The 12764-nt window shown below is 41.8% G+C and overlaps 2 protein-coding genes across 2 annotated transcripts; both read left to right on the top strand.

Annotated features, from left to right (window-relative positions):
* The first annotated feature begins 841 nt into the window (after positions 1-841).
* LOC101776500 (protein TRIGALACTOSYLDIACYLGLYCEROL 4, chloroplastic) lies at positions 842-4935 on the top strand. The gene is made up of 5 exons (XM_004967804.3): positions 842-1247; positions 1827-2061; positions 2336-2690; positions 3372-3709; positions 4334-4935. Exons 1-5 carry the CDS (start codon positions 979-981, stop codon positions 4529-4531), a joined length of 1395 nt encoding a protein of 464 aa, XP_004967861.1. The 5' UTR covers positions 842-978; the 3' UTR covers positions 4532-4935.
* A 370-nt stretch (positions 4936-5305) lies between these two features.
* Positions 5306-9392, top strand: LOC101776094 (50S ribosomal protein L3-2, chloroplastic). Its single transcript, XM_004967803.4, has 5 exons — positions 5306-5796; positions 6547-6756; positions 7719-7823; positions 8651-8764; positions 8858-9392. The coding sequence occupies exons 1-5, from the start codon at positions 5437-5439 to the stop codon at positions 9026-9028; spliced, it is 960 nt and encodes a 319-aa protein (XP_004967860.1). The 5' UTR covers positions 5306-5436; the 3' UTR covers positions 9029-9392.
* The last annotated feature ends 3372 nt before the right edge of the window (positions 9393-12764 follow it).

Below are 12764 nucleotides of genomic sequence, written 5' to 3'. Positions count from 1 at the left end.
TGATTCTTTTGGGTTTTGATGCTTCACATCCATGGAGGATGAACGTGGTGATGGGGCCAAATCGAAGTGACTGACAGTTGATGCTCTTTTACTGAGAATCTCTTGCAGTTTGCCAATATTTGGAGTCCGCCCTTTGATTTGGACAGGTGAGTTTGGTGGCTTGAAGATCCCGTGTGTGCAGTCTCGCAATCTTGGATCTGCTGTCGGCACTCGGTTTTGAGGAAGATAAATAGTAGGGTTCTTGTTGTAATATCTATTTTACTCGAGGATTTACTGTAAAATCGAGCTGTACTATGCTACCTCTGTTTTAATACAAGTATCTGTATTTTTGTCACTCTCCCTAATAGACAATTTTCGAAGTATACATCAGCTTTTCTTTTGCATGTATTTTTGAAATCCCTCTGCAACTAGGCCACAACATCTCCAACAGATTGTCTATTTTTAGGTCTTTATTTGACTCTCTATTTGAGTTGGTGAAAAGATTACTCTTCATATTGAGTTGCTTATTCCAACAGACTATCTATTTTTGACTCTCCAAATCCCAGCTAGATTCCTCTTTAAAAATATACACTTTTCATTCACTCCAACAGCCTCTCTATTTTACAACAACAGCTTCTCCATTTTACTATCCATTCTGACAATTACTGCGCGTGGGACTCACACTTTGGCAAGGGAAATTGACTTACCAAATTTAGCAAATGTAAGAAGAAGTTTGGCAAGTTGAATGTGATGGAGAGCTAGATAACAACTCCGTTGAATTTCAATTTTCCTACAAACTTTCTAAATTTTAACTTTGCAATTGCTCTAACACTGCTTCACAACCCAAAATTTTGTCATTCAACCTGCACCTGGGCATCGTGGGCGTGGCACGTCACCCCTATCGTCTCCTCGTCCACACCAACTGCACACTCCGACGCGGACGCGAAAGCGAGACCACCAACTCCAAAAAAGCGACGCGCGGCAGCGGCGGCGGCGGCGATGTTGCTGCGGCGGATGCGATGGATGTCGGAGGGGGACGGGCGGTGGGAGCTGGACGCGGAGACTCCGGTGACGATGGAGGGGACGGCGCGCCCAGTCCCGGGGGACCCCTTGCCGCTCGGCCTGTCCCGGGGCCCCCGCGTCACCCGCCCCAAGCAGCTCGACTTCTTCCACCGATTCATGGCGTCCCCGCTCGTCCCCACCTTCTCCGCCGCCGGCGACGGGCTCTTCGTCCACCACGCCCACCTCCTCCACCTCACGGACAACTGGTAACGAACCCATATCTGCGCTGCTCCGAGGATACTACGGCTGGGAGATAGTAATATTCTGCTTGCAATCTTAGTTTGAGACGCCAAAGACAATGTAGATTTGGTCTCCGTAGTATGATTGAAATAATCCTTTCCTTGCATCAAAGTGAAAAATGTGACATATTGTTTTAACTGTGCTGATATATTCTGATTGCCATTTCTTTTTTCTGTTGATTGTTTAATTTTGGGATCCTTCTGTTAGCATTGACTGTTTTGGGCACATCAGTGTTGATTCCAAAGGGTACGCACATCTCTGGTCAATATATGTAGGTAATAATGTCTCCGTGTATGAAATATGAGTAGATTTGTTCAATAGTTGATTGTAAGTGCTGCTATCATTCTATTCTCGGTGTATGAAATATGAGTATATTATTGTTGAGTGAGAGGGAGAAGACAGTCTAGTTTTTTCTTCTCCCAGGTTAACCTAATGGACAAAATAGCCTTCTCAATGTACATATCTACAGTAGTAGAGATTATAATTAATGTTCAACAAGCTTCTGACCAAATCATGTTAATAACAACCTGATGTGATCTGTTCAGGTCTTTTACCATCTTGGAGAAAATTCATGTCCAGAAGCTTGTGTCTGTCGTGAAAGAGAAATTAGCAAATCGACATGAAGAGGGCTCATGCACCAATGATTTGAAGAAACACTTACATGATATTATGTCATTAGGTGTAGGCACGGAACTCCTGATCACACCAGACACCACTTTGTTGCTGGAGTTATATGATATCAAGAAGGGAGATCGAGGAAAAGCGATATTTCACCACAAGGCAAAAAATCTGGATGCTCTTAAGCTGTTCGGTATACAGTTAGTTATTTGTGGGTACTCTTGTTGCTTCCACTACAATTTCTGAACCAAAAAAAAATCTGTTCCAGTGTGTTGATTAGAACACCTAGTTGTCGATAATGGTTTGTGGAAATGTTATCCTGTTTTTTCTCTCTCTGTTTTTTTTCCCTTTTGGGGATATTTACTTTACTTAACTAATTTCTGTTGTTAGTATTCTAAACATTTGGATTAAATGGATGCCTCTTTGCCAATTGCAGCTTCCTCATCAAAATGTTACATTCCAAGCATCTTGGCCTGGATTATTTGTTGATAAAAAGGGAGTGTATTGGGATTTGCCATTGTCATTATCAGCTGACCTTGCTTCAGTTGGCTCCAGTTCTGGATTGAGTTATCATCTATTGTTGCAGCAGAATAGTGGGGAACCAAAATGTTTTGGTGGTGATGAGACCAGTGATGTTCCTATTGCTTTGCTACCTGGATTATGTGCTAAAGCAGCTGTTTCCATCAAGAAAAGCATTGATGCTTGGAGGAAAAAAGAAGATAAGCTAAAAAACGTTCAGCCATATGATGTATTCCTCTCGGATTCACATGTTTCGTTTACTGGTATCGTTGGTAAGTGTCCACTTTCATTTGATGTTGACCACAGCCTTTTGCCAGTCAAAGCAGCCCCTGAGCTTCTGCAATTTATTGTGCAAGCTTCTTTTAATGAAAATTCTTTGCATCCATTTGCCTAGAAGTTCTGTTATTTCCCCTCAACCTGCTTTTGAAACCTTTTCATTCACACACCATGCTGTGATTTTTCAATTTTCAGATATCCAGAATATAACCTAATCATAATTTGGTTCATCGGTTTCCTGCTGCTCAGCTCACTGTTTGAAAAATTGGCCACCTAGCCCTCGCCTAGGTGGCACCTAGGTGCTAGGCACCTCCTCGCTTCTAGCGACTAATTGCCTCCAAGACTGCCTAGGGAGGCGTCGCAGCACTTTGCTGCCTGACTAGTGCCTTGCGCCTTTTTTAAATTTTTTTTTGTGATGTATCTCAAGATTTTGCAAGTTCATAATATCTTGTAAATTCATATGGATACTGCTGTACAGTATCATGAACGACAATGTTTCCCTATATGCTTTACTGCCTGGTTCTCCGCTGATGAGTGATGAGACAGAAGACAATTAGTGCATCTCTGCATAGCTATGTGAAATTATTGTCTTTTGAGTTTGTAGCAATCTATTATATTTATAGGTCATCAGCAATGCACCAGATATTTCACATTTTTCTTTTTTTTTCTTTGTTCAGGTGCAGTAGCAAGTGGATACTTGGGGGATTGTTCAAGAAGAGTGTCTATACGAGATGAAACACAAAGGAGTAATGCTTTTAGGATGTTTAACGAGAGGAATAAATTTGCTGCCTTTGCAGACCTCTTTGCTTCTGTTACTTTTACTGCTCAATATGGGAATTTTCAGAGGCTTTTTCTGGACTTGACAAAGGCAAGTGCCCGATTTGATATTGCCTCGGGCTCGTTGTTCTTATGTGGTGCTTCTCGCCTTGCACAAGATTTCTTCTTCTCCAGACGACCTGATATAGAGACATTCTGTGATGTTTGTCCAGATGTGACTGTTTCTCTTCAACAGCAGGTAAATTAATTCTTTGTTTTTGTTTCAGCGTGTACTCTGATACCTGTTAACAAGAATACAATTCTTACCGCCGATTGAGGTATTGGCATCTTTCCTATTGTTTCAATTACTGCTTGCAACTTAATTTATTGTGCACAAAGATTTTGAAAAAACTGAGGTGCTAGGGACTAACTACAATAATTCAGGAAAGCTATATATTAATAATACTAAATAATGCATTGTAGATCTTAATCTTATCTTGCAAAGGGTAGGCTATGCTTAGATATAGAAACACCTTAACTCTTTCTCTTCTATGTCATGATGTAACTATGGCTAAATTATGTCTTATTAGTTACAATTTGGTGCAATTCCTAATGCTTATGATTTCAACCACCAATTGCTCTGTTGTTAGGAAACAAATTTCATCTACTGTGTCAGGGGATTAACATGTTATGATACACATAGCATAGCCAATAATATTCACCCCGTCAATAGACATAAGATTCATTATTGTTATTACCTTTTTTGCCATTTCTCTCTGATTACTGCCTTCAATAAATTCGGAGCAGATAAACAAGATGGCATTTGAAAGCTATTTTAGTATCATTTCTTATTTAATAAAGCCCTTCCTTGTTCTTGTTGCAGATAGTTGGGCCTTTCAGTTTTCGTGTTGAATCCTCTGTTGCCATTGACCCCAGAAGCCAGGACCATTTTGTTCGAGTGGATGATTCAATCTTTGCAATCGATTGGGCTCTGAAGGTCCTAGGTTCCGCAAAGGCTACAGCATGGTATTCCCCCAAGCATCAGGAGGCCATGGTGGAGCTCCGTTTCTTCGAAGCCTGAAGACTTTATCTTGTCACAAATGCCATATGAAATAATTCCAGGATAGGTCACACTGAATGTCTGAATCACTGATCACTGATGCCACTAGGATCAGATCATATAAACGGTTGATCCTGCGATCATCAAGCCAATCAACCTCCTTGTAAAATCTATTTAAGATGCCCTCTGCATTTACTAGCTGAGTCATTAGTTTTGTGCATCAAGCTACGTAGCTTGTGCTGTTCTCGGCGTCAAGAGAGTTATTTTTTCGAGTTTAGAGTAGTGCAGCTTGTTAGGTGAACTTGTGTGAGAATATATTTCTTTTTTTACGGGAATGTTTCTGATTGCGTCTCGTCGGTGTACAAAAGTAATAATACCTTTTTAGAGACATCCGTTTGTTCGTCATCTGAAATGATTCCATGCTATTCTCCTGTCCATTGTAGCATCAACTATCTTCGATCCCTTTTGGTTAGCATGAGTTCGTGCCATACCTTTCCGGCTTTCCGCTACCATGAGCATGAGTTTGTAATCCTTCGCGTTAAAAAGAAGAATTTGTGATCCTTCATAGGAGATGCTCCCAGCCTTGTTATCTTAAAGCAAAGTCATATATTTTGTTAATTATAGTGACTTGCCCTTCAAAACTTTGAATTGGTGCAACTCAAGTTCAAAGTGTGTTCTTCTCGCAAATCGGAAAAGAGTAGGAGATAAAAGGGGGAAAAGCGGAAACCCCAATGGAGTTCAGGCCCACTTGAAAATGAGCCCGCGCGCATGGTCTCTCCTCCCCATTGGGCCATTTCCCCCACGGGCTCCCAGCTCACTAAACCCTACTGCCCAGCACGGCAGCACACCCCCATCTCGCCGCGCCGCCGTGTAAACCCCGCAGCACCCATCTCGCCGCCCCGCGCCGCCCGTCTCCAGGCGCAACCATGGCGGCCGCCTCGAGGGGCCTGCTCGCGCGCCTCCGCGGCCTCTCCCTCTCCGCCGGCGGTGGCTCGCGCCTCCCCCTTCTGCCTCCTTCCCGCCTCTTCTCCGCGGAGCCCTTCGTCTCCCACTCCGACGACGACGACGCTGGGGGCGAGGGCGGTGGCGGGGGCCGGATCATCGAGGCGCGGGCCGGGGCGATGGGCCCCACCTCGCGGAGAACCGGCGTGATTGGCGTCAAGTGCGGGATGTCGGCGATGTGGGACAAGTGGGGCGCTAAGGTGCCCATCACCGTCCTATGGGTCGACGACAACATCGTCACCCAGGTCAAGACTACCGAGAAGGAGGGATTCTTCGCCCTACAGGTGCCGCGCAATTTCCCTGATTCTCTCTGCCGAACGTGGTCGGTGTTAGGTAGGGATCGCGATTCGCAAAATACTACAGCACCGAAAAAAAATGAAGTATTGGACGACTGTTGGTTTCACTAGCTCGCTATAATCGAAAGCAATCAGATCGTTTAAACCAAGATGATAATGGCTTAACTTTGCAGTGAAATATTGTAAAATATTGTTGGGGTCAGTAACATCTGGTTGTTGATTCATTAGATCTCAATATTTCCTTCTGTTAAGCAGTAAGTTGGTTTATTTCTGGACCCATGTAGCAGCGTTCTGGCAACGCCTCTTCCTGCAGTGCCTACAGAAAGAAGTAAAGAAAAAATAAGGGAAGATAAACGAGTAGAACAATGATAGTTCTTTTTTGTGCCAAATTTCTTTTGTTCTTGGACCATTCTACTCTCTTTGGGAACATAATATCGGTGTATGCAAGTTATCCTATCAACTTAGTCTTTGACCAAGTTTACTTCTAAAGGGGTTCATAAGTCAATTGTAACAATATAACTGGAGAGTATAAGGTTTTGGTAACCACAATTCATATCATGCACTTGCACCATGAATAAGAAGCTACTGAGAACTATCATGTCTTAATTTTCTAATTTTATCAATCTAATGAATTGCACAGTGGTAACTCGTATATATTTATTTCTTTGTTTGCTCCATTTACATTCCTTCTGCAAAAAAAATTGCTAACTTCAAAATTCCTGTCCTTGTGTTTGTTAGCTTGGGGCAGGTCAAAAGAAGGAAAAACACCTAACAAAGCCAGAAGTTGGCCACTTTAGAGCACAGGGAGTGCCTTTGAAGAGAAAGTTAAGGGAATTTCCAGTTACCGAGGATGCACTACTTCCTGTTGGGACAACCATCACAGTTCGCCATTTTGTACCTGGACAATTTGTTGATGTCACTGGAATCACGAAGGGCAAAGGTTTTGCAGTACGTATTCTTTCCTATCCATATCTACTATTTCCTGTGACTTCACTTCTTGAGACAGATCACCACATTTATGTAAGCCAGCTAAGTATCCACCAGGGTCTTAGCTTGTGTACAACTCACAATTTGATTAGTTGAAAGGAGAATAGAGGAAATTTTGAAATAAGCATGAGACAAGTTTCCAGTTTATGCTTTGAATTTAAGTTGTTCCATTTCAAGCATATATTTTCTCTTGCAGCTAATGTGTGACCTATTTATGATAATAAAAGCAAATGTTGTATGCGTTTTTTACAATTGGGGGAATATGCAAACATAGTGCTGTAGCGTTAAAATATGACCAGTGGCAATTACTAATCACAATAATGTTAAACGAGAGACCAAAGAGGATAAGGAAATGTCCAACTTTTCATATAGTATATTCTGATCCTGATTTTCTCTGAGAGTGAAAGGCCATAATGTCCAAAAATCGTGTGCATCTTAGTAACTATATGGTTATCCTTAGTGTTATTTTGGTTCAGTGCCTTTTGGGTTCTTGAGTAACTTTTCTGTAAAATCTTAGCACATAAAAGAGCAGAATTGGGCTGGGTATGTGAGAGGGGTAGATAGTATCAGTGATTCTGTTTTCTGTGTCATCTTGTTAGTTGCTAATATCCACAAAGCAAAAGGGGCATTGAGGTTTGAGAAACTAGGAGGACCAGTATATGGTAAATGGCCAATTCTTATAATAGCTCTTGTGATAGTGCAAGTTCTCTCTTATTTTCAAGATCCTAGATTAATTTCCTTGAGGAAATGTGTTGATGTTACCGAACTCGGCAAAACTTGTCAATTCCACATTAAGACATTGCAATTACAGGAGTATTACGACTCTTATATTGCCTATTTTTCAAATGGCAATCCTTCTAGAACAAAGCAATAATGTCTACATTATCAATGTTCAACAATTTGACCTTCTGTGATTCTTGTAGGGTGGAATGAAAAGACATGGTTTTAAAGGAATGCCTGCATCGCATGGTGCATCTTTGTCACATCGCAGTATCGGTTCTACTGGTCAAAGAGATGCTCCTGGAAGGGTATGTTACATAACAGTATCACATTTTTTTACTGAAAAAATGTTATACATCTCCCTTCTAAGAATAGTGGCACTGTACTTTCCATTAGGATAGGCAGCAGTGAAGTTTGCTACAAATCACACATTCTCTTAACAAGATGAATAATGGATTTTAAGTATTGCTTGCAGATGGTTTTGTGTTCCTTGATAGGTAAGCTGATAAGACCATATTGTTGGTCAACGTGGGTGTGGGTGTGTGTTTGTAAGGGCGCTTGCCCCTTTTTTCTTCTAATATAATGATACGCAGCTCTCTGCGTGTTTGAGAAAAATACTAGGGGTGTGCTATGAAAAACGAGCCTGTTAAATGATATGATCATAGTACAGTTAATTTAAAAGTTTTCAATGAAAACTGAAGTATGTTGTTTATTCAGATCTGGGCATTCTTTGGAGAATGGAGATGTGTGTTTACATCTACAATGCCCATGAACTAATGCTTTCTCGTGTAGTAAAATATATGCTGCCAAAGTGCTTTTGGTTTCCTGGCTTACGGTACTTACATTGGAATTTAGGAACAATTCTCATTGGTTAAAAAGTGGTAACTGGTTATATGCTTGCATGGTGGAATGTCAAGGCAGCAGCTGCTTTATTCATTTAGCCCCATATATGATTTGTTTTACAAAGTACTTGTTTGGTGCTTTCCATGGATTGTGCATATAACACTAATAAACATCTTCTTCTCATAAGTTTCCTTGGATGGAAGTGAGGTCATCTTTAGTATTCTGTACAGTTGAAACCACATTGTAATATCTGTCATTCGTATATAATGACATAGCAATTGGATTCTTTCAGGTTTTCAAAAATAGGAAGATGCCTGGACGCATGGGTGGTGTGCAACGAACAGTGAAAAATGTATGGGTTTACCAAATAGACCCAGCCAGGAACTTGCTATATCTGAAGGGCCAGGTGACTTATAATTTCTAACGTCACAGCTTATTTTGCTCAACCATAGAAGTTCTGATATGTATTTTTATGTATCTCTCATTACCCTTTTTGCAGGTTCCTGGCCCTCAAGGTAGCTTTGTTTTCGTTAAGGATTCTATATTCAAGAAACCTGACACGGCTTTGCTACCGTTCCCTACATATTTCACGCAAGAAGGTGAGCCTGAAGACTTGGAGCCCCTCATTGCTGATCTTGGTGAGGTAGACCCATTCATGGCAGCGGATTAGAGACAATGGACAAACTTGGAGGACTCCCTTTGCAGTTTGTGCACTTCTTGAGCTCATCTATTCTACAAAATTGTTAAATTATGTATGGATATGTGATCAGTTCCTGAATCACAAGCTTCATCTGGTTACTGGCCAGCCTGATCAATGTTGTTCCATGTACATTACCTGGCAAGTACACCAGGGCCCTAACTCAATTAGGGTTTTTAGCTGATTGTTTTGATTGACTGAATGGGATCATCTTTTGTTTAATAAGTTGTGTAAGCGAAGCCTCAGATAGATATATAAAATCGGAATATTTCACTCCTGAGATGAGGTGCTCAGCCTCTGCTCAAACTGCTTATATTTAGGGCCAGATGTTAGTTTCCCTGAATGTCAACCTCTGTTTTTGTTTAGTCCGAAATAGATGTTCCTCGAGGTTGTAACATTTGGTCTTCAATTTTTTTTAATATTGTTTTCCTTTAAAATTATGTCTTGCGTTACATGGTGCCTTGCCATTTATTTTGCATTCAGGTGCATAACATAAGTTAGGTAGGGGTATATGATGTACCCTATGAAGAGCAGCATGTCCAATTCAAGATGCTGAAATAAAAGTGGGAACAGCCCGTAAATACATATGGTTGTAGCCTATGTCAAAAAGTTAAGAAAAAGGGCGATAAAGTCTGCCTGTGATTGTTTTCCTAGCCATTGTCTGATGGCAATTTGTTTCGGTTTGGATTCGTGATTTGCAATGTGAACAGAATCCCAACCAAGTTTGGCTCGAACTTCATCCTGTTATTAGGGGGGCCGGTTCAACACCGAATCAGCCTCAGTCCAACTCTTAGGACTCTTAGGGCCTTTGGAACGTAGGAATGGAAAAAAAAGGAATGAGTGGAAATACAGGAAAATGATAGGAATAAGGTTGCAAAACAGAGGAATAAAAAACACAGGAAGAAATAGGAAGAGATGTTTGGAACTCAGGAATCCAAAACACAGGAATAAAGGAATGTAGGAACGTAAACTGATATTAATATATTAACAATCAACTAATTGACAGATGCTTTACTATTATACTTGCAATATTAATGGTCATGGATATTTCTAGCAACTTCGATGATACCATGCATTGCTAATGCACAGCAAGGCTATTTAAGCATGATTATGGAGGGAGACTGCTAGCGAGCTTCCGTGGGAAAGTTTCCCATGAGCTCAGAGCTCATTTTCTCATTCCTCCAATAGTACAAGTGCAGTTGCCATTCCTTTGAAAAGTTTTGTGCTAATTCCTTAGTTCCAAACGGTGAGATAGAAGATGATTCTTATGGAATGAGTTTCCTATACTTTTCCTCCATTCTTCCTATGTTCCGGACGAGGCCTTAATTGGCACCTCGTCCACGTTCTGCCTCCAGGTAGGGCTAGGTGCTGCGCGGAGGTGCAGAAGCCCGTGCACAACGCAGTAGGCGATAGCGGTGTAGGGTCTAGTGCCGCGCGGGGGCACGAACTACCAGAAGTATAGACGTTGCACGGCAGGCGGCAGCAGGGCCAGGTGCCTATGCCGCTATGCGGTCGAGGGCTGCTCAGATTACAGGCGATGCGCAGTGGGCAGCAACGGAGCTGGGCACGGGCAAAACCACCTTGACCGCTGACGTGTCGTTCCTAGTCAGCAAACACTGAGCAATCAACTCTCCACATCAGCAAATCCAGTTTCTAATATGTGTTAAAGGTGCATTTTGACCTGATGTAGCAAAATCAAGGGGTTAAATAAACCTTTTGTTTCTTTAAAGGGTTATTTGGACTTCGGCTATACTTGGAGGTAGTAAATTGGATTTTTATATATTCAGATAAATAAATTATGGAAAGACGCCGTATACATTATATTTAAAATATATTCACAAAAAGGAACCATATATAGCTACTGTGATTGCAAAGTATATGGCATCTAAAAAACAAATACGGCTAAAAAAAGACCTGAAGCTATCGTGTTGAATCCTTGTGGTTTATAATGTTCTCAGCATCGGTAGGAAGCTTTAGGATGAAAACTTGCCCTAAGATCTTGGTCGAATCTATGGTCGTTTGCTTCCAAACTTACCTCAGTCCTTTTCTCCGAGTAAGTCGGTTAGACCGCGCACTCATGTTTGTAACACAAAACCTTTAACTTCTCCGAGATCCAAATGGAGTTAGATTGGCAGCCTCAGTCAAATTCCTGAATCTTTGTAGTGATTGTGTCCAAGCTCTACCAATTCGACAACCTCCTGATCAAAACTTATACCTAGGGACGATGACACTCTAAGAGGGAGTGAGTGAATTAGGGATTTTGAAAACAAGGCTCAACCTTGCACATGTAACAATCTACATAATGTCTATCTATATGTGTACTAATAATTTCTATGTGTTGCTATTGCTACTGCACATAAGTTTCGCATCATAGGTTCCTAATTTCCAATCATACAAGCTACACAAAGACAATTCATGAAAGGTAAATTGCATAGTGTAAGCTACAATAAGTAATGCATAATGTAAAGCCACGGATAATGAAAGTATCGGCACGATGACTTTTTACAGAGGTATCTGGAAGCTCGCACTTTTTACTATTCCACGTTGGAGCCCTTGCGGGTGTCAAGTTCTAGTTGTGTGAATCCTTGTGGGATAGCAATAGGTTCCCTTGCTCAAGTGGTTCCTTGAATCAGCTTCTCCCAGATTCTCTCCATTGTCTCCACTTGGCAAGGCTTCAGCCAAAACACCAAGGGCCTCGATCTCCTCCTTTGTACAATGCCGCTAGTCACTCCATAAGCACAATTGGAGGGTATCGTAATATTTACAAAACTTGTACTTAAAACCCCTTGGTACTTAAAACCCCTTGGTACTTAAAACCACTGTTATTCACTTATGATATCACTATATGTACGAAACTAGATCCTGACATACATATAGGTAGTATTCGGTTTTGTTTTAAAACTAAGTGTGACAATATGTGTGCATGAGCTTAACTCTATTTAGGCTAGGTGATGAGTAGAACATATTAGGTCATGAATACATTTGGTTACTTGACCTCTTCTACGGTGACTATGATTGCTAGATTAATCATTTCTATCTTATGCTTAACCATGCCTTGCCATGGTAGAAGTTGATAAGTGGCCAGATCACCATGCCTCGTGGCCTCATAGGAAATGATTTACAAGAGAAGATTTCGATATTGATAAAAAGGTAATGAGCACCACTCGTGGTGGCTTGGGTAAGTTCCCATGGTTGGGCTGCAATGCAAATCGGGGTGAGTGTGTTAGACTCACATAGGTTGATTAAGGACCGCAACATTGATGCTATCCACATTGGTCTAGTTCAGCTAGGTAGTAGGTCATTTGTCTTCTTTTCATGGTGCTTTAGGCCTAGTTAAGCTAGGTTTATGCCCAATGTCGTTGGCTTTTAGCTCGATTTAGGGCCTGTTTCTTTCCACCCTCCTAAAACCTTACCTCCTAAAAAGTGACTAAAAACTGCATAAAGTGCCAAACACTTCTCCTAAAAAGTGACTAAAATCTTTTAGGAGGTCCAAATCTTTTAGGCCCTCACCCCCCTCCTAAAACCAACTAAAATCAGTTCTGGACACTCCCTACCCCCGCACCGACGCCAGATCCCGCACCCACCCGCCTACCCTCCCTCTCTCCCGCACGACTCTCGCCACCCGCCGCCGCCGTCCAGCTCCCGCCACCCATCTCCCGCCGCTCGCCGCCGACGCCCAGCTCCCGCTGGCCATCTCCCGCCGCCGCCC

Source organism: Setaria italica, chromosome V (genome assembly GCF_000263155.2).
Source record: "Setaria italica strain Yugu1 chromosome V, Setaria_italica_v2.0, whole genome shotgun sequence".
In the NCBI taxonomy this organism is placed as follows: Eukaryota; Viridiplantae; Streptophyta; class Magnoliopsida; order Poales; family Poaceae; genus Setaria; species Setaria italica.
This window is presented reverse-complemented; position numbering and strand designations above follow the sequence as displayed.